The sequence below is a fragment of the Hylobates moloch genome, unplaced genomic scaffold (assembly GCF_009828535.3).
Source record: "Hylobates moloch isolate HMO894 unplaced genomic scaffold, HMol_V3 SCAFFOLD_17, whole genome shotgun sequence".
Lineage (NCBI taxonomy): Eukaryota > Metazoa > Chordata > Mammalia > Primates > Hylobatidae > Hylobates > Hylobates moloch.
This window is the reverse complement of record NW_026652292.1, coordinates 83,025,992-83,046,084: the sequence shown is the minus strand read 5'-3', so window position 1 is coordinate 83,046,084 and position 20,093 is coordinate 83,025,992. Positions and strand designations below refer to the sequence as shown.

Here is a 20,093-nt window from a genome sequence, read left to right as displayed (position 1 = left end):
GTTGATTCTGTCCTGAATGTTAAGCACATGCTGGATTTTCTACACCGTTCTGACACCACGGGTACTTGTTTCTTTCTCAGAAGGCAGGTGAAGCTCAGCTGTGTGGGGCTGTGCTTGGTGGCAGTGTGGGAAACGTGTGGAAGTCACTATGGTGTTAGCAGGTTTTACTAGCAGTTTGCTTGGAAAACAGTCTCCGATCTGCACTTTCACGCCCACCACGATGCCTTCTCCCCACGGCTCTGTGGACACCAGGAGGCCAGGGCACAGAGGACGTGCGACTTGTGCTCCTGTCCTGCTGCACAGTCTAAAGACCTGACGTGCGTTTTGAATGTTCAACCACTATTAGAGTGAGAAACGGCATCCAAGATGCTTTTACTAAGGAACATTGACAACTGGAAAAACAAATCAAGCTTGGATTCCAGGGAACCGTGTCCAGATTTCCTGTTTTATGAATTTTACCATTCACTCTTACGGCTGTTAGGTTTGAATAACTTGGTAAACTATCAAGAGAAAACCGTGCAGCAGTATGTTCACTGCCAAGTAATATGGACGTAGAGGATGGCATAATTCTGTGAAACCATTTCTGGAGTTCAACATTTAACCGAGCACATTTTACTCACCTGTTACCAACGTATCGCTTGGAATGTCTTCTATTAGGCATTTCTCCTCACGTTCCCCTGCGTGGAAATAAAAGGCAGTTGAAAATGGAAAACCAAAACAAAGAAGAAGTGTTAACATTTGCATTTCTGTTGCTTGAGCCACTTCTGGTAATACTTTCTTTGAAATGGATCCGTTGCAGGTGCCACTGGTTAGTGAGTGTTTGTATTTCATTGGCTAATTTTGTAAAATTGATTTTCATGAGAAGTGACACGTGGCACTGACACTGGGCAGATACTTGCAGCAAATCCCACGAACAAGATAAAAAGGCGTAAGAATTTGGGGCCTTTCCAAGCTAATGATGCAGAGTTCCTTCTGCTCCGCCACTTTGAAGATATTGAAGCGTTCTGAGTGAAGAAGCTTCTAATGAAGATGGTGTCATGGAGTATGAGAAATGAGAGATGGGGAGGCAGATGTAGGCAGGAAGGGAGGGAGGCTGGGTGTGGGGGTGAGGCTAGGCATGTCGAGGGGAGGCTGGGTGCGGTGGGGAGGCTAGATTGGGGGGGTGAGGCTGGGTGTCTGGGGGGAGTCTAGGTGTGTCAGGGGAGGCTGGGTGTCTGGGGGAAAGCTGGGTTTGTGGGAGGGAGTTTGGGTATGTTGGGGGAGGTCGGGTGCCAGGGGGAAAGCTGGGTGTGTGGGAAGGAGTTTGGGTGTGTTGGGGTGTTGGTGGAGGCCGGATGCCGGGGGGAAAGCTGGGTGTGTGGGAAGGAGTTTGGGTGTGTTGGGGTATTGGGGGGAGGCTGGGTGCTGGGGGTTAGGCTGGGTTGGGAGGAGTCTGGGTGTGAGGGTGAGGGTGGGAGGCTGGGTGCGGGGGAGGTAGGTGTGGACCTGTGGGTGGGAGGAAGGGAACCTGGCTAAAGTGGAACCACCTGGACTAGGAAGAGTGCGTGCCCTGAAGAGACTAAGTCTGTTTCCTCATTTAAAAAAGGAGTGAAAATCACTTAGTGATCCATTAGGTCTTGGCTGTGATATCCAGTGTTTTCTCTTCAAACCTTTTATTTAAAAATGTTTGTAGACTAACAAAAAGTTACAAAAATAGTGCAGAGAGGTCCTATGACCCATCCCTCAACGCCCCCAGTGCAACATCTTATGTGACTAAGATCACTGCAGGACTGCGTCACGGGGACTGGGCATTTGACAGTGGCAGAGAACAGCTAGCTCGGCTGCAAAGCTCACGTGGTGCTCACATTTTTGCACACACTTGTTTTTTGTATGTGAGTGCACCATCATGAGAATGCTTCAGCGAGCCCTTACGAGCACTCTGGAAAGAAGTGGGAAGACGGAAAGAATGCATCGTGTGGTTTGGAGCAAGCGCTGGCGGCCGAGGGCCTGGGCTGTCTGACTGCACTGCTTCTCAGTGATGTGAGTGTGGACAGATCGACGGACCTCCAGATCGTCACCCATAAGGCAGGGGCGGTGCTGCCCCACAGCATTGTCACAGGGATTGGACGACACAGGCAGTGTGGGCTTCTCAGCCCTGGTCTGGTGCACAGCGGGCATTTGGTTAAGGGTGTAGCTGTTGCTTTTCTGGTGCCAGGTGGAGCTGTGGCTGGATTCCAAGCATGTGGCAAGGGCGACCAGGCACACACCTGCAGCTGTCTTCATCCACGACCTGCCCTTCCTCCTACCTAAACCCAGCTCCAGTTTCAGAGCCCACATTTTCCTTCCTCCTCAGAAACCTCTCTCCCTTCCCACTGGTCTGTGCCCTCTGCCTCAGTCTCCCCAACAGCCAATGTTTTCCTTTAGAGGCGTTCTGTAGCACAGTGTTGACAAGCCTAGACTCTGGGGCCACACTGTCTGTCTGTCCCTCCTTTGCCCCTTACCTCCTGTGCGATCCTAGGCAAGTTCCTTAGTTGTTCTCTGCCTCAGTTTCCTCATCTGAGAGAATAAAGAGCCCACTTTATACGGTGGTTGTAAAGACCAAATGATACTCTCTGTGTAAAGTGCTAAGAACAGTCCCTGGCACACAGCACACTCTATGTAAGCGTTTGCCAGTGTTATTTCATAGCCTGACATCTTGAGGGGTTGCCAGATAGGCTAGCTCCACTTCTCCACTTCCTCACACAGCTAAAAAAATACCAAAACCGTCTATTCTAGAACATTTTAAGCACATGAAACTAGAGAATTGTGTGATGAACCCCAAACTAGTTTTACTTAACCAACACACACACATACACACCACACACACTTTTAAAGTGTGTCAGGTCAGAGGCCGTTTTCACCTATCAGCACTTCAGTATGCGTCACTAACTAGTGAGGACCTTATTAAATGAAACAGTCACCAACCGTGCCATCACAACAAGGTTAATAAGAAGCCCTTCCTGTCATCCGACACCCAGTTCAGTCACGTTTCCCTGATTGCCTTAAAAGGTCTTTTTCACAGTTGATTTATTTTGATCAGCACCTAAACAGAATCCACACATGACACTTGGTTGCTATGTCTATTAAAACTCTTTTATTTCATAGGGTCTGCCTTCCCCACACCAGTCTCTTTCTTAACCCACTAATTTGTTGGAGGCCCTGGGGCCCTTGCTTATGGCGGCCGGCATCTCAGGTGCGGGTGAAAGTGTCCTCAGGTGCCGTTGGACTCAGCACACCTTCGCTGTGACTGCAAATCTCTGGGGGTTCTTGTTGAGCTCACGCCCTGATCTGGAGGCGAGGACGGGGCCTGGGCATTGACACTGCTGCTCCAGAGACTGTGCTGGGAGTGGCGAAGGGTTGGCTGGCTCTTCCTGCAGCTTTCCAGATACTGGCGTGTGCAGTTAAGAGTTGAGACTCGGGCTCGGACTTTAATTTAGAGTCGCTGCTGAGTGCCTCCTGGTGCCTCACAGTGGAGGCCATGATGTCCAGTTGTCCTGCCTTGAGTGACCACAGCCTGCCAGGGGCTCAGTGCTGTCCCCACTTGCCCCTTGTCAGGTTCCCTCAGCCTCTGCCTGGCAGTTTTGACATCCACTCTCTCTCGATTCCTCTTTCCTCAGTGTTGCTACAGGAGAACTTCTCACCAACTAGCTGCTTGCCCTGAAGCAGTTTGTACAGGAAAGGCCGGCCATGGGCTTGGTTCTTTCCCTAGAATTAGCGGTTTTCAAAGGAGTATGTTTGTTCCCTAACAGTCGCCATGTAACCAATGGGGATTCTTTAAAGTATCATTATGAATTCATGAGTGGTTGGGTATTTAATGCTTTTCTGATATATTGGAGTCATTATTCTTAATACTTAAATTGGCCAACCTTTGGCTAATGGTGACCCTTCAGTTTCACTCCTGTGTCCTTTAGACAGAATAACATTCACTCTTTAATATAATATAAAAGGCATTCACGTGAGGGGCATTTGCTTCTGCAGATTGTCATTGCCCTGAGCTTTCTCAGAGGACAGAGCTAGGAAAGGTTTTATTGTGGGCTTATTTTTAAATTAAAAAATGAGCTCATATTCTCATGTCCAATCGAAGTGTAAGACTAAAGAGTTTTACTTAATTTCATTGAATATATACTTGTATCTCTTTTATGCCAAAAATCTACTTGCTGGCATTAATATAATTTATTTGCTTTATCCTTCAATATAGCTATACAGGCCATACCTTGGAGACATTGCGGGTTCAGATCCAGACCACCAATACAGCAAATATTGCAGTAAACCAAGTCACACAAATGTTTTTGTTTCCCAGTGCGTATAAAAGTTATATTTATACTGTAGTCTGTTGAGCACTGTGTCTACAAAAAAGATGTATGTACCTTAATTAACATACTTTATTGCTAAAAAATGCTAATGATTATCTGAGCCTTCATGGAGTGGTAACCTTTTTGCTGGTGGAGGGTCTTGCTTGATGTGGACGGCTGCTAACTGATCAGGGTGGTGGCTGCTGAAGGTTGTGGTGGCTGTGGCAATGTCTTAAAATTAGACAACAGTGAAGTTTGTCATATCAATTGATGCTTTCACAAAAGATTCCTCTGTAGCATGTGACACTTTGATAGCATTTTACCTACAGTAGAAAGTCTTTCAGAATTTGAGCCAATCCTGTCAAACTCTGCTGCTGCTGTATCAACTAAGTTTACGGAATATTCTAAACCCTTGGTTTCATTTCAGTGTTCACAGCATCTTCACCAGGACTAGATTCCATCTCAGTAAACTGCTTTCTTTGCTCATCCATGAGAAGCAACTCCTCATCTGTTCACGTTTCATCCTGAGATTGCAGTAATTCGGTCCCATCTGCAGGCTCCGCTTCTAATTCTGTTTCTCTTGCTGTTTCCACCACATCTGCAGTGACTTCCTCCACTGAAGTCTTCAACTCCTCAAAGTCATCCTTGAGGGTTAAGATCAGCTTCTCCCAAACTCCTGTTCATGTTGATAGTTGTATGTCCTCCCATGAATCATCAGTGTTTTGAATGGCATCTGGAATAGTGAATCCTTTCCAGAAGGTTTTCAATTTACTTGTCCAGATTCATGAGAGGAATCCCTATCTGTGTCAGCTATAGCCTTACAAAATGTATTTCTCAAATAGTAAGACTTGATAATTGAAATTACTCCTTGATCCATGGGCTGCAGAATGGATGTTGTGTTAGCAGGCATGAAAACAACAGTAATCTCCTTATACATTTTCATCAGAGCTCTTGGGTGACCAGCTGCATTGTCAATATTTTCAATGCATAGTAATACTTTGAAATAATCTTTTTTTTTTCTGAGCAGTAGGTCTTAAAAGTAGGCTTAAAATATTCAGTTAGCCATGCTGTAAACAGACGGCTGTCATCCAGGCCATGTTGTTCCATGTATAGAGCATAAGTGGAGTAGGTTTAGCATAATTATTAAGGACCCTAAGATTTTCAGAATGGTCAATGAGGATTAGAGTCAACTTTAAGTCACCAGCTGCATTACCCCCTAATGAGAGAGTTAGCTTGTCATTTGAAGCTTTGAAGCCAGACACTGGCTTCTCTCTAGCTATGAAAGTTCTAGATGGCATCTTTGTCCAAGAGAAAACTGTGTTGTCCACATTTAAAATCCACTGTTTAGTGTAGCCATCTTCATCAATGATCTTAGCTACATCTTCTGGGTAACTTGCTGCAGCTTCTACATCAGCGCTTGCTCCTTCACCTTGTTCTGTTTTGTTTTTTTTTCCTTAAACCTCATGAACCAACCTCTGCTAGTTTCAAACTTTTCTTCTGCAGCTTCCTTACCTCTCTCAGGCTTCACAGAACTCAAGAGAAAGCCTTGCTCTGGATTAGGCTTTAGCTTAAGGGAAGGTTGTGACCGGTTTCATCTTCTATCCAGACCACTCAAACTTTCTCCATATCAGCAACAAGGCTGTTTCACTTTATCATTTGTGTGTTTACTGGAGTGGCACTTTTAATTTCCTTCAAGAACTTTTCTTGGCTGGGCACAGTGGCTCATGCCTATAATCCCAACACTTTGAGACTGAGGCAGGAGGATTGCTTGAGGCCAGGAGTTTCAGACCAGCCTGAGCAACATAGCAAAACCTTGTCTCGACAAAAAATACGTAAAAAAAAATTAGCTGGGCGCGTGCCTGTAGTCCTAGCTAGTTTGGAGGCTAAGGCAGGAGGATCCCTTGAGCCCAAGAGTTCAAGGTTACAGCAAGCTATGATCATGCCACTGCACTCCAGCCTAGGTGACAGAGCAAAACCGTCTCAAAAAATAACAATAGTTTTTTCTTTGTATTCACAACTTGGCTGACTGTTTGGCACAAGAGGCCTAGCTTTCAGCCTATCTCAGCTTTATGTTAATCATTTCTAGACTTTGATTTCGAGAGAGATGATGGCTCTGCCTTTCACTTGAACACTTAGAGGCCACTGTAGGGTTACTTGTTGGGCTAATTTCAATATTAGTGTATCTCAGGAAATAGGGAGACTTGAGGAGAGAGAGGGAAATGAGGCAACGGACAGTCATTGGAGCAGTTAGACCACACACAACATTTATCTACTACGTTTGCCATCTTATGTGGGTATAGTTGGTGGTGTCCTAAAACAATTTCAACAGTAGCAACAAAGATCGAAGAACACAGATTGTCATAACAGATATAATAATGATAAGATACGTGGAAATATTGTGGCAGTTACCAAAACGTGACACAGAGACATAAAGTGAGCACATGCTGTTGGAAAATGGTGCTGACAGACTTGCTCAATTCAAGGTAGCCTCAAACCTTCCATTTGTAAAACGCACAGTATCTGCAAAGCACAATGAAGCAAAGTGCACTAAAGCGGGAGTGCCCGAAAGAGTTTCCAAAGAGCCACACCAACATTTGCTGCTATCAAAAAGACTACGAAATGCCATCTAAGATTTCTTTGCCATTCTCTTTTGTCTTTTCCCAGGGACATATGCACAAAAACACCATTTAAAGTTATTGAAGTGATTATTTTATTTTCATATAAAGTATATTTCATTTGTGTCAGTTTGTTTTCAATATTTACAGTTTAGTCATTTTGCCTTTTTAAAGTTCACTTTTTTATTTTTAATTATGTAAAATATTTACATGGCTCAAAAATAAAATTATATGCAAGAAAAGAAAGAACAGATTAGATGAATAAAAATGAAAATGGTAGATTGTCTTCAATTAAGTCCATCGATGTAAATGACACAAAGGCAGAGATTATCAGACCAGTAAAGAAGCAAGACTCAAATAAGTATCGTCTACAAGAAATTGGCATTTAAAAAGATATTCCATGCAAACTCTAATCCAAGAAGTTGGAGTGCCAATATTAATATCAGGCAAGATAGATTTTTAAATAAAAGAAGATTACTGGAGGTAAAGGAGCATTTCATAATGATAAATGGAAACTATCTTAAATATATATGTACCTAATAATAAAGCTTCCAAATTCATGAAACAAAAATTGCCAGAATTGAGGGAGAAAGAGATACATCTACAATTATAGTTGGAGATGTCAACAATCCTCTATTAGTAATAGAACAAATAAAGGGAAATCAGTAGGGATAGTGAAGACCTGAACGATGCCATCAACCAGTGTGACCCAACTTGAGCAAACTAACATTAATGAAACACCACACTCAGGCATGACAGGATGCACAGGGAATATTTGCCAAGATAGGTCTTACTTGGGGCTATAAAATAGTATCAATAAATTTACAAGGATTGAAATCATACAGAATATGTTCCTGACCATAACTTAATTGAATTAGAAATCAGTATTAACCCATATATGAGAAACTCCAAATATTTAGATATTAAACACAGTTTTAAATAAACCATATATCAGAGAAGATGTCACAGGGAAGGTAGGAAGTATTTTAATTGAATTGCAATGAAAATATATTTCATTTGTGGTATGCGGCTAAAGCAATTTTTAAAGGGAAATTTATGCCTTTAAATACCTGTATTGAGTTTGAGACCAGCCTGGGCAACATAGTAAGATCCTATCTCTATTTAAAAAATTTAAAAATTAGCCAGGCATGGTGACATGTGCCTGTAGTCCCAGTTACTTGGGAGGCTGAGATAGGAGACTTGCTTGAACCCGGGAGGCGGAGGTTGCAGTGAGCGGAGATCACGCCACTGCACTCCAGCCTGGATGACAGAGACTCTGTCTCAAAAAAAAAAAAAAAAAAAAAAATGCTTATATTAGAAAAGAAGAAAAGTTTAAAATCCACGACCTAAACTTCTACCTTAGTAAACTACAAAAAGAAAAGCAAATTAAACCTAAAGTAAGAAGGAAGGAAATATTAAAGACTGATGGAAGAAAAAGTAAAAGTAAAGTGTGGAAATCATTGAAACAAAATGAACAAACACTAGAGAAAGCTAATGAAACCAAAACTCGTTCTTTGAAAGATCAATAAAATTGGTAAGTCTGATCAGGGGAGAAGGAGAAAAGCCACAAGTTACCAATATCAGAATGAAAGGGGATATCGTTATAAATTCTACAGATAATAAGAGGGTAATAAAGAAATTTTATGGGCCAGTGTGGTAGCTCATGTCTGTAATCCCAGCATTTTGGGAGACTAAGGAAGATGGATATCACCTGAGTTGAGTTTAAGATCAGCCTGGACATCATAGTGAGACCTTGTTGCTACAAAACAATAAAAATCAGCTGGGTGTGGTGGGGGGGTACCTGTAGTCCCAGCTCTCAGGAGGCTAAGGTGGGAGGATGGCTGGAACCTGGAAGGCTGTGTCACTGCACTCCAGCCTGACGACAGAGGGAGAGCCTGTCTAAAAATAAAAGAATTTTGTGAATGAGTTGTGCCAATACATTTGACAATTTAGATGAAATTGACAAATTCTTCAAAAGCACAAATTACAAAAACTTTAACAAGAAAAAAATATTTTTAATAGCCTAATAAATTCAATCTAATAAAGAATCGAATAAATTTGTTTGTAATTAAAAACTCCTCCCACAAAGAAAATTCTAGGCCCAAATGGCCTCACTGGTGAATTCTGTGAAATATTCTATAAAACGTTTATGAAAAAGTTAATATCCGTTTTTCACAAAGTCAGAGAAGAGAGCACTTGGATTCATTTTATGAGGTCAGCATTATCCTATACCAAAATTATACTATGACATTATAGAATCTAGTAATAAATGTATTTGGAACTGACAATTCCCTGTGCTTTTAAAGATTCTGTGGTTAAAAATTTGCCCAGTTATTTGAATTTGGGTGTTTGTTTTTTTGGGTTTTTTTTTTTTTTGAGAAGGAGTCTCACTCTGTCGCCCAGGCTGGAGTGCAATGGTGTGATCTCGGCTCACTGCAACCTCTGCTTCCTGGGTTCAAGCAATTCTCCTGCCTCAGCCTCCCGAGTAGCTGGGATTACAGGCATGCACCACCACGCCCGCCTAATTTTGTATTTTTAGTACAGATGGGGTTTCACCATGTTGGCCAGGCTGGTCTCAAACTCCTGACCTCAAGTGATCCACCCATCTCAGCTTCCCAAAGTGCTGGGATTACAGGCGTGAGCCACCGTGGCCACCCAGTTATTTGAATTTGTGAACCTGAACTTCCAGCTTAGAATTTGTTTTCCTCAGGCCTGCTGATCAGCTCTCACTTTACCACTGCTTTTCAGCTTCTCTAATTTTACTGTTATTTTTTTCTCCATCTTTGGGGAATTTATACTTTTGTTATTGGAGAGATTTAAAATAATTTGTATTACCATTCCTCAAATCTCAGACCATCCTTTTGGGATAATTTTCCTCCACCCTGAACAACATCCTTTAGAAGTTTTTCAGGGTAATTATCTTGGTATTAAGATTCTTCAGTTTCTGTTAATCTGAAAATGTCTGCATTTTGCTCTCATTCTTAAAAGGTGTTGCTGAGTTCCCAGCTGTGGGTTGACAGTTAATTTCTCTCAACATCTCAAAAGTTATTATCCGACTGCCTTCTGACTCCCTTTGGGCTGTTAGGAAGTAGCTGCCATTCAATAGATGTTCCTTCATAAGCAATCTGTACATTCCTCTGGGTCCTTTGAAGGTTTTTTGTTTTGTTTTGTTTTGTTTTGTTTGAGACGGAGTCTCACTGTCTCCCAGGCTGGAGTGCAGTGGCACAATCTTGGCTTACTGCAAGCTCCGCCTCTGGGGTTCACACCATTCTCCTTCCTCAGCCTCCCAAGTAGCTGGGACTACAGGCGCCCACCACCGTGCCCAGCTAATTTTTTTTTGTATTTTTAGTAGAGACGGGGTTTCACGTGTTAACCAGGATGGTCTCGATCTCCTGACCTCGTGATCCTCCCACTAGGCCTCCCAAAGTGCTGGGATTACAGGTGTGAGCCACTGCGCCCCGCCTGAAGGTTATTTCTTTGTGTTTAGTGTTCCCCAGTTTCAATATACTGTGCGTGGGCGTGGACGGCTTTCGCTTCTCCTCTTTGGAATATATTATGCTTTCTGTTTCTGGAGACAGCTTTTAATTTTAACCAGTGCTGTAAATTTGCACTATTTTCTCTTTAAATATTATATCTTCGCCACTCTCCCTATTATCTCCTTTAGAGTCTCTGATTTAAAACATTTTAGAACTTTCTGTCTTGTCTTCCATATCTTTGTGAAATTTCCCATTTCCTGTCTCTCTGTGCTGCATTCTGCCTGATATCTTCAGCTAGATCTTCCAGTTCACTAATTCTTTGTTCAGCTATGCTAATTAGCTCTCCAACTCACTGACTAAGGCTTCCTCATTTTATAATTTTTCCTTTCCAAATGTATCTGTTTCTAATTTCCCTTTTTGGTTGGTCATTTCTGTTCTATTTGTTTTATATTACATTTCTGACAAGTTAGTTATCTGAGATCTTGGGTGTCTGAATCTGTTCAGTTTTGGTTTTTTTTCTGGCTTTCGATTATAGTGACTTGTTTTCTTGTTTATTTAATCTTTGTGTTGCGCTTGTTGCCTGATTTTGATTGTTGGGGCTCACACTAGGGACTGGGAAACTCCTGTGGAGAGAATCGCTCCTGTCCTTTCCTGTATCACAAGGCGTTGCTGGCCTCGGGGGTCCCTCTCATGTGGGGTGCCAGGTTCACCTTTTCACTCTGCTGCTAGCCAAGCTCACAGCAGCCCTCCGGAGACCTGTCTCTCCCAGCTGCCCATGAGCTTGTTTCCTTGGCCTGACACCACCTCCTTGCTTCAGCCTCAATGTGTTTGTTTACTTATTTTTAGAAGTGGGGGTAGAAAGTGGAGTCCTCCCTGCATCTTATGAAAGGGGCAGTGTCTCAGAGCTGTATCCATCCCATTTCGCCATTCTGTGGGTGGAGGGTGTCCCCTGAGAGTGCCAAGGCAGGCGTCTGGATTGTGCCGTCCACACACCCTCTTCTGCAGCTCCAGTGGAGTATGGCGGGAGTGGAATCAGGTGTCAGTGCTCAGTCCTCAGCCCACCATCTTTGCCAGGAACTCCCTGCCCATCGCTTCTCCATGTTCTACCCTTTGTCTTCCTCCCCCAGTGCCACAGACCCCTCAGCCCCAGTCCCCATGGCCTGTGTGTTGCTGCTGAGCACAGTGGGCCATTCCATGATTATCCTATTATCCTCCTGTGGCTTGGACACTGTGGACGCCGACCACTTCTCCTCAGCACAGTGGGCTGGGCCAACCCTCACCCCGTAGGCCCAGCAGCCCCCTGGAGCCCAGCGTATCCACATCCCACTAATATGAGGGGCATGCAGTCTCAGTGTAGATGTGGGGCGCCTCCTTCCGGCCCCGGTGCCCCCTGTCCACCTGTGGCAGCTCAGTGTGCGGGGGGCTACAGACCACGAATGGGTCCCTCAGGTGTGAACTTGCCCTCACTTGCTCACTGCCCCCCTGGCTCCCCAGGCTGACCCAGTTGGGACAAGGCCTTCCTGAAACTGGTATGGGGTCAACTTAGGTATCTCTGGAGGCATGTTAAACGCAGGTCTGTAAGTATTCACGTTGCCTTTTCATTAGAACAAACCCAGACTCATCCATTTCTTCCCATGTCCACGGGTGTCTCTGAGGTCCAAACCTCCCTCTTTCGGGACTGTTGCAGGGGCTTCTCCTCTCCATGTTCCTGTCTATACCCACTACTCACTGCTATCAAGATGGCGGCCACTGATGCAGTGCTGTTTCTGCACTCTGCGCCTTCCCGTGCTCCCCACCTCATTCAGGCGAGGACAGCCACGTAGGTCCCGTCTGACCCACCCTCCGGCCAGGCGGCCCCTGTGGGATTCCTCACACAGCATTCCATTACCGGATGGCGTTCTGCATTGGTCTCCTTCAAATCTCAATGCCTCAGCACAACAGTGGCCATCCTGGTGGCGTGGGGGCCCCAGAGACTTCTGTGATGGCACCCACGTCAACACATGCCCTGGGGTCCCTGAGGCTGGGAGAGCACAATAGCCTCTCACCTGGGCAGTAAATGTTCTGGCCGCAAAGTGACACCTGTCCTACCCCAGGGCCCCCCAGCTCCATGCTCCAGGGGGGAGGGCAGATAGATCCAGGTGTCGGCAGGGGTCTGCACCACAACCCCTTCCCCAGCCTTTCAGTGATCCTACAGGACTTCACAGGCTCCACAGAAGTGCATGGTTCTGTGAGTCTGCTCTTGCAGTCTCCGCCCTTTGACTGGAGTGTTGTGTCCGTCTGTCGAGGCTTCAATGCACCACCCCATTGTGCTGCTCTGGTGTCTTTGAGTTTAGAGCTCCTGGCGAGGTTAACTCGGTCAGCATCTTCTCCTGGTCATGCCAGCCCCAGCAGCGCGGCGGCTCTGACCGTGGAGTTTGCCATGTGCTCTGATTCAGGAGCATCAGGGCTGGTATTCTGTGCGTTTTGTGGGTTCTGATTGTGGGTTCATGTTCCTGGGGATCCTCTGAGTTCCAAGTACACAGTGTGATCTCTACACGGGATTTACGGCCATTCCTTCAGGGGCCTCCTGGCATTGTCAGTCCCAGGAACCTTAAGAAAACTTTAAACCAGGGGTTTTTCAGATCTCCACGTCACCTCAGAACTCATGCGCCCGTGAGCTTGGGCTTAGTTCATTGTTTTCAAGGATGGTGGGTGGGGATGGCGTGCAGGGTGGTGGGAGCTGGGCCTGGGGTCTGGTTCTAGAAGCATCAGGGCTGGAGGGCCTTAGCCAGTTACGAGGAAGGGTCGTCTACCAGGCCTCAGGGTAAGGGAAGTGAGCCCCCACCTTCCAGTCACTGGGAGAGGACTGAAGAAGCAGCCATCCCCCAAGCATCTCCATCCTCAAACCACACACAGCTCCGGCCCAGGCGCTGAGAGGGCCCTGGGGTTCCACCAGGCGAGTGGCACTGGTGGGGAGGGCCGGGGACCCCTGCTGCAGAAAGGGCCACGGCAGATCACAGTGAGCCCCTGAGGACATCTTCGAGGCTGGGGCCTGTGAGCTCGGGTCTCAGGAGGTGTCTGCTGGTGGCCTGATGGGCTGTGAGGGTCTTGGTGGTCAGTCGCCCCCCATGAACAGCAGCAATGCAAGCTGTTCCCACAGAGGAGGGGGCAGAGTGAGGGCTTCTGGGGCCTCATCCGGATCTCGAGGTGCCCCTTGTCTGACCTTCTGATCGTCCTGTGGGCAGGCGCCTGCCTGCTGGGTTTGTGGATGCATCTGACACGCCGTTTGCTGTGTCTTCTGAAATCCTGTATGGGCCAGGGGTGGCCTCTGTTGTGGGGAGACCTGTGGGTCTCAAGCCTCCCTCCCACACACACACAGAGCACGTGCCTCATGGCCCTGATGGCGTCACCAGGCGCCTTCTGAACGTGTGTCCCCAATTAGCGCACACCACGGGTCCCTGCACTGCACGGGGCCCAGAACAAGTGTGGGGACAGCCAGTGACATTTGTTAGGAACAGAGATAGTCTTTATTCAAATGCAAAGAGATCCATACATGGAAACACTGAAGTTCCCGAAACCGCCCCATTTATTCACTTCTCAAGTGGCCCCCACTTGGATGCACCCTCGGGAGAGTGGGCTCAGCACAGCCTAGAGCACCAGGTCTGAGGTATCTGCAACCACGTGGGAGCCAGGCCCCGGGACAATGAAGGACAATCTCCTGGAGCAGCAATAACTTATAAGGAGGCATAATTTAGAGTAGCTGGAGCCTTGGGGATGACTTTATCCATGCAGAAGGAGGAGGCTGAGAGCAGACGGGACACGGGGGCCCCTAAGAAGCAAGGCTGGGAGAGGAGGAGGCTGCTTCCCAACGCCCCTGCCGGCCACCAGAGGGCCCTTCAGTGCAGAGACGGTCGGCGCGGCCTCACCGCGGTCAGGAGCAGCGCGAAACCCCCTGTGCTCTCGGCCGCCTGCAGCATGAGCCTGCACAGGAGCCCCCGACACCCCACGGCTCCGGGGGGCCCCAGGGGCTGCGGGGCTCTGATCTTAGACGCAGTTATCAGGGACGCACTCAGCCTCTTCTTCGAGCTCGGGGCAGGGGCTCCCGTTGTTGGCGGGCTGGACCCGGACGTAGCGAGTCCTGCTCTTGGTCCCCAGCCTCCCACAGGGGCCTCCGCACAATCCCCAGGACGACCACAGGGAGACCTCGCAATCCAGCGGCGTTTCTGGAACTAGACCAAGCAAAGGAGAGACCGAGGTGAACGCTCGCGTGAAGAGGCGCTTCGTACAAACAGAAGCCCCTTCCCACCGACGTGTGCATTCATCAGAGGCCACGCCCACACTTCGGGGGCACTTGCGTTTCTCGGCACAATCGCAGAGTCAGCGGCAAGACGGATGGCACCATGGCAACCTCGGACACAACCCAGGGACTGGAGTTGCGCGTTTCTACCGTTTCTACGTAAGAGCCGGAGCTGCTGCTCAAGTCCGTGTAGTGCTGGAACTCCTACATTGTGGCAGAGTAAGAGGCCCCGGGGAACCCCGTAGGAACCCCGGGAGAGGGCGGACACCCCCGCTGCAGAAAGCTGCTCTGCCCGAGCCTGGACCCAGCTGCTACATTTACCCGAATAACAGACAGGGGCACCTGATTAGCTGTCTGTCTTGCGGGACCTGGACCCCCACGGGACTCAGACCTTTTCGGTATCGTTCTCGTTTCCCTGTGTCCCATCTGGTTCCATAATTTTCATAAATTTAAAAATCATCATTTGGTGTTATGGTTAAGTCACTTGGTAATTTCCTTTTTCCAAAGCAAAGTGAATACACCCCTTTTGCACCCCACAGGGCAAGCCAGCCAGATGGACAGTGTTTCTCTGGCTGTGTGGCCCAGAGCGGGTAGCCCCTAAGGAGGCCAGGAGCCCCGCCTCACTCTGCCGTGCCCGCGAGGACACTCAGCAAGGGCTCGGCTCTCCTCGCAAATCTGCGAGCACCCTGCTGCCAGCTTTGTGGCTACTGAAGGATGAGAGAGAGTGGAGAAGGGGGTCGATGTGCAGGTGCAGTGCCTCGAATGGTCTGGCAGCCCTGGCCAGGCCCACACCTGGAGCAGCCCTCTCCAGAGATGCGGGAACAGGGCTTGCAAAGACCTTGGGCGCTGAGGCTTCTCACTGGCACTGGTGTAGAAGCCAGAGAGCCAGGGCCCCGGGCAGCCCACCTGGGGAGCACACAGAGCTGCTGGCAGATCCCAGCACCCCCCAGCTTCCTGACTGAAACCGGAATGGTGGGAGTGCCCCTACCCTGGCTGCAATGAGGAGTCAGTGAACACTTGCAGTGCCTGTTCTGCAGCGAGGGCCCCACCACAAGCCTCTCCAATGCTGCAGAGCCCTGTCAGGAGGAGGCCTGGGGACAGGCATCCAGCGTGTGAGCAGGAAGCCAGAGCGGAGCCAGGCTGGCTTGGTGTGGACCTGGCGGAGCCTCCTGGGTGCCAGCCACCACATGCCAGTCCCAGCCTCTGCCCTCGGGAAGCCAAAAGTCACAGGAGAGACCCTTGTGGGCGGTGGTCTGTGCTCCATCCCCACTCCCTGCTCTGGTCCCCCGGCTGGCACAGCTGGCTGTGTCCCCCTCACACCCTTCTCTCCATGTCCTGCCTGCTGCTCAGAGCTCATAGCACAGTCTCTCCCCACCCTTCCCCTGCAATGCTGCTTCTGCTTGGCCACAGCTGACTTTATCCCTCTCCTGGCCACGTGCTCCCCTGCCCACTGTGGCCCAGTGCCCCCGAAGGTGGGGCAAACTGCACCTCTGTGGACCCTCTGCCCACAAGGGGCTCTTCCCGCCGGACCAGCTGCACACCATGGACAGTGCTCGCACGTCTGCCTGTTGGGTAAGTGGCTCGGGGACGTCTGCTTGGAATGGGGCGTCCACTTGGACAAATGAGTGAGGAGCCCAAGCCTGCACTGGGCAAGGGCAGCACCGAGGCTGGCGCACGGAGGCCCAGTTCATCCCAAATGAGGAGGAGGGACCCAGGACTGGGCACAGCCTCTGTCTGGGGAGTGGTTCCTGCCAACTGGGCGGCCTCCTGTCTGACCTGACCTGGCCCTTGCTTCCAGGAACGGCTGACAGTAAGCTTGTAATTACTGCTACTCAAGACGACATCTGTCCCTACCACATGGCTTGGGAGGCAGGTGTGGGGCGGCCCTGTACCTGCCTCAACTCCATCCGGCAACGTGGAGGACGATGGGGCCCATGGTCAGGTTGGTGGGCTCCAGTTCCTCCTTGGGAAAGTCTGAAGTCCGCTCTTGTCTGGGGCCTACCCTGACTCTCCCACACCCGTATCAGGTGAGACCCAGAGACCCAGAGCCAACAGGCCCCGACCCACGACCCAGCAAGGCGCTCCAGGCCACAGGCACTCCATGGGGCCAGTGGCTGCCACCCAGCTGAGCAGGGAGGGAACTGCCACTCGGCCCCAGCGTTCCCAGCCTGCCCTGTCTAGCAGGTGCCTGGAGGAGCTAGGGGAATGCTCATCAGCACCTGCCCCGCCCCATGCCAAGGCACCTGTGAGCAGAGCCCCGAGCTGTGTGGTGGCCGGGTCCCAAGACAGCATAGCTGTCACCCGGTGGCCACACAGACAGGGCCATCCTAGCAAGCTTCCTTGTCAGCTGTGACACACAGGTCACCCATGGGTGCGTGTCTGATAGGACAGAGTCTCTCAGGTACTGTCTGGAGCCTCCTTTCATTCTTTCCTCTAGGCTGTGGCCCTGTAAGATGCTTTCAACTGCAAATAATGTGCAAGAGTCACATCTTCAGTGTTTGAATCAACAGAATCCTAAATCTTCTAAGCACCATCTTGCAGTACGCGCTAGGAATCCCTACTTGGAATTTCTCAGAGCCTTAGATTCGGGTTTGGTGGTCGCCCTGTGGCAGGGTTCGGGGCTGCTGTGTGTCCCGTGTGACCCGTATGTCCGTTACCTGAGGCGCTGTCTACAATCTCATTGTCCCTGCTGGGCAGGACTGGGGCGGGAGGGACGAAGGCCCTGGGGCTCTGTCGCAGCCTCACCAGCGTCACCCTGGCGATGGGAGGCAGGGCCTTCAGCCGCGGGTAGTAGAAGGAGTTGGCCGGGTGGCTGGGAGAGGAGGACGTTATCTGGGGAGGAGGAAGAGGAGGTTGGCCTGGGGTCCCAGAAACCCACCTTCTGGTATGCGTATGGCCTCACTGGGGCCACTGCCCAGCGTCCAGCGTGCCCTCTGCACCACTATTGGGGATAGGGTCCCATGCGCTCCTCTCAGCCATCCCACGGAACACGGGCTGGAAACCGAGGCCAGGAAGGGGCGGCCTTCTCAGGACGCGCGTCCTGCTGTCTTCCCTGTGGTGCTGCGACCCCGGGTTGGGGGAGTATGGGAGGGCTGCACCCCCTTGCTCACCGCTGGCGCTAGAAGCAGAGCCTCTTCCACACAAAAGCCGCAAGCGGCTGTCCTGGGCCGGGAGGCGAGGGCGCAGGCAGGCCCCAGCCCCGTCCCCACCGCGGGGGCCACAGCGGCCCTTGCGCACGCGGGGTGCCCACTCACCTCGGTCACCGTGTCCTGCGGGATGGTGGCGAAGTTGGGGGAGGAGAAGGTGAAGCCGCTGTCCGTCCCGGCGTCGTAGGGGTACAAGTCCAGCGCCGCCTGTTCCCGCCAGCGGTCCCCGTCGCACAGGTCCAGGCTGTCCACGCCCACGAACCAGTCGGGGCTGGGCACGATGCGCACCACAAACGAGACCTGCGGCGACGGCGGCTCAGCGCGCCTAGCCCCGGCTACCCGGCCCCCGCCCCCGGCCGGCCCCGCGCTCACCAGCGAGTGCCTGCGCTGCACCTCCAGCTCCGCCGACGTCTGCCCGGTGCCGCTGGGGACCGCGGGCGCCGAGAACACCGCGTGCACGCTCTGCAGCGCCTCCCCCGCCGCCTCGATCTCTTTCATCAGCGCCCAGGCCTCGCCGCGCTCCGCAAAGTCGCGCAGCCCGTTGCTGACGTACTGGTTCTTCCTCCACATGCTGTAGTCCGAGCTATGCGCGGCCCCTGCAGGACCACCCGGCCGCACCGCGGACCACGGTCAGAGACTGCGGTCGGGCTTGGATCCCAGGGGGCGCCCCAGGAAATCCCTCCCCGCCGCCCGCAGGGAACCATGGCCCCCCGTCACGTCGGACCGTGACACCCTGTGGCTGCCCCTGCCCCGACCCACCTGCAGCCCTCCCCGTGACCGCCCCCTGCCCCCACCGCATCCCCGGAACCGCACACCGCGGGCGCTCGGCAAACATTCTTGTATTAGAGTCTCCCGGACGTCAGCGCGCCCCAGACTGGGAAGCGCCGCCGTGCAGCTGTGGGGGGGCTCCGGCGCCGCAGCCCTCCTGGTGGAGCAGGAGGCGAGGAGGGGGCTGCACTTACCCAGCAGCGAAGACCACTGCGCGGGGGGGCGGAACAGGGGGTACTGCTTGGGGAAGGCCGTCTGGCTCCACTTGCCCGTGAAGGTGATGCTGTATTTGGCCGGGGCGCTGGCGGAACAGACGGACTCTCCCCCAGGAGGCTGGCCGGCGGCGCCGAGAGTGGCCAGGAGGAGAGCCCAGAGGGCCTTGCCCAGGGCGGCGGCCGGGCTGGGGTTTTCCATCACCTGGGAGCACAGAGGGGAGCAGCCGCGCGCTGGCACCGTCGTGGCAGCCTCGGGGTGGAAAGCCGAGAGGGCTGCGGCACTTTGGGCTCCGAGGACGGCCCCGAGCGCCCGCGCCCCTCTCCCTGCTCCGCAAAGCTCTCCTGGGGGGCTTCCGAGACCCGCATCCGCGGAAGGGACGGCGCGGGGTTAGATCGCCGGTGCGCCCTCGAGCGACCAGGGTTACGGGCAGGTTTTCAGTCAGAGTCCCTGCAGCTTGCGGGGCCGGTCTGGGTGCGGCCTCCGGGATGCCCTCGCCGTCGTCGCAGGGACCGGGGGCCTTGGCCGACTGGCTGCCCCCGAGACTAGACCCTTAAAGCTCGGTCGCAGCCAGTCCCGGGGGTCCCTCTGGAGGTGCCACAAGGTTCTGGGCCGCGGGGAAAGTGCAGGAGACCCGGGCATTCTCTGGGTGTCCCGGGGGCACGCAGTACTTACCCGGCAGGAGCAGCGGGAGCGCGGCGGGCAGCGGTTGGGTCCCAGCCAGAGCCCGGAGCTCCTATTTAAGCCCGAGGCCGGCGCCCCGGGCCGGCCAATGAGGCTCCAGTTCCTCCTGTCCTCGATGCTGCTCGGCCTGGCCTCCAGAGAGGGGCAGATAGGACGTGGGAGAAAGGAGGAGAAAGGGCTCCGGGAGCTGCGGGGGCGGCGGGGGTTGCCGCTTTCCCAACTCGCCCTGCCCAGCGGCCTTCCCCGGGCCGGATCACCCTCCTCCCCTGGCCGCGCTGCCGCACCCCTTTCTTTGTCTGTCTGTCCTGTCCCTCCCCTCCCCTCCCCTCCCTTCCCCTCCCCTCCCCTCCCCTCCCCCCTTTCCTCCTCCCTCTCCTCTGTCCTCTCCCTTCCCGTTTCTCTCCCTTGCCATCAAGCGCCTTCCTGGTGCCTCCCTAGGTACCACTGAGGGGAGTTCTTTGCCCCAAGCCTTTCGGGAAAGCTCAGGGCGTGGGGGCGGAGGGGCTCTTGTTTTCACCTTCTCGAAATTAAAGCCAGCGTGCTACACCTTCCCGCGCAGGGTGTGACCTGGAGAGCCCTGTGAGTGGCCTGACTTCAGTCTACAT

The 20,093-nt window shown here is 51.6% G+C and overlaps 1 protein-coding gene across 2 annotated transcripts; it reads right to left on the bottom strand.

Annotated features, from left to right (window-relative positions):
• Positions 1 to 13,884: 13,884 nt before the first annotated feature.
• On the bottom strand, positions 13,885 to 19,758 carry LOC116456833 (spondin-2). Of its 2 annotated transcripts, none has more exons than XM_032135663.2 (6): positions 19,480 to 19,758; positions 18,786 to 19,008; positions 18,196 to 18,419; positions 17,932 to 18,123; positions 17,335 to 17,509; positions 13,885 to 14,609 (listed from the first exon to the last, which is right to left on the bottom strand). In XM_032135663.2, exons 2-6 carry the CDS (start codon positions 19,003 to 19,005, stop codon positions 14,425 to 14,427), a joined length of 996 nt encoding a protein of 331 aa, XP_031991554.1. In that variant the 5' UTR covers positions 19,006 to 19,008; positions 19,480 to 19,758; the 3' UTR covers positions 13,885 to 14,424. The 2 variants fall into 2 exon arrangements, with proteins under 2 accessions (XP_031991554.1, XP_058286242.1); XM_058430259.1 differs by having other exon boundaries at positions 14,541 to 14,988.
• Positions 19,759 to 20,093: the final 335 nt, after the last annotated feature.

Excerpts from the sequence above, each read along its gene's own strand:
- LOC116456833 (XM_032135663.2), bottom strand. The coding sequence starts at position 19,005 with ATGGAAAACCCCAGCCCGGCCGCCGCCCTGGGCAAGGCCCTCTGGGCT. Across the intron at positions 18,420-18,785 it reads GCAGTGGTCTTCGCTGCTGG|GGGCCGCGCATAGCTCGGAC; the intron begins GTAAGTGCAGCC and ends GTGGTCCTGCAG. Across the intron at positions 17,510-17,931 it reads CGCAGGACACGGTGACCGAG|ATAACGTCCTCCTCTCCCAG; the intron begins GTGAGTGGGCAC and ends CCTCCTCCCCAG.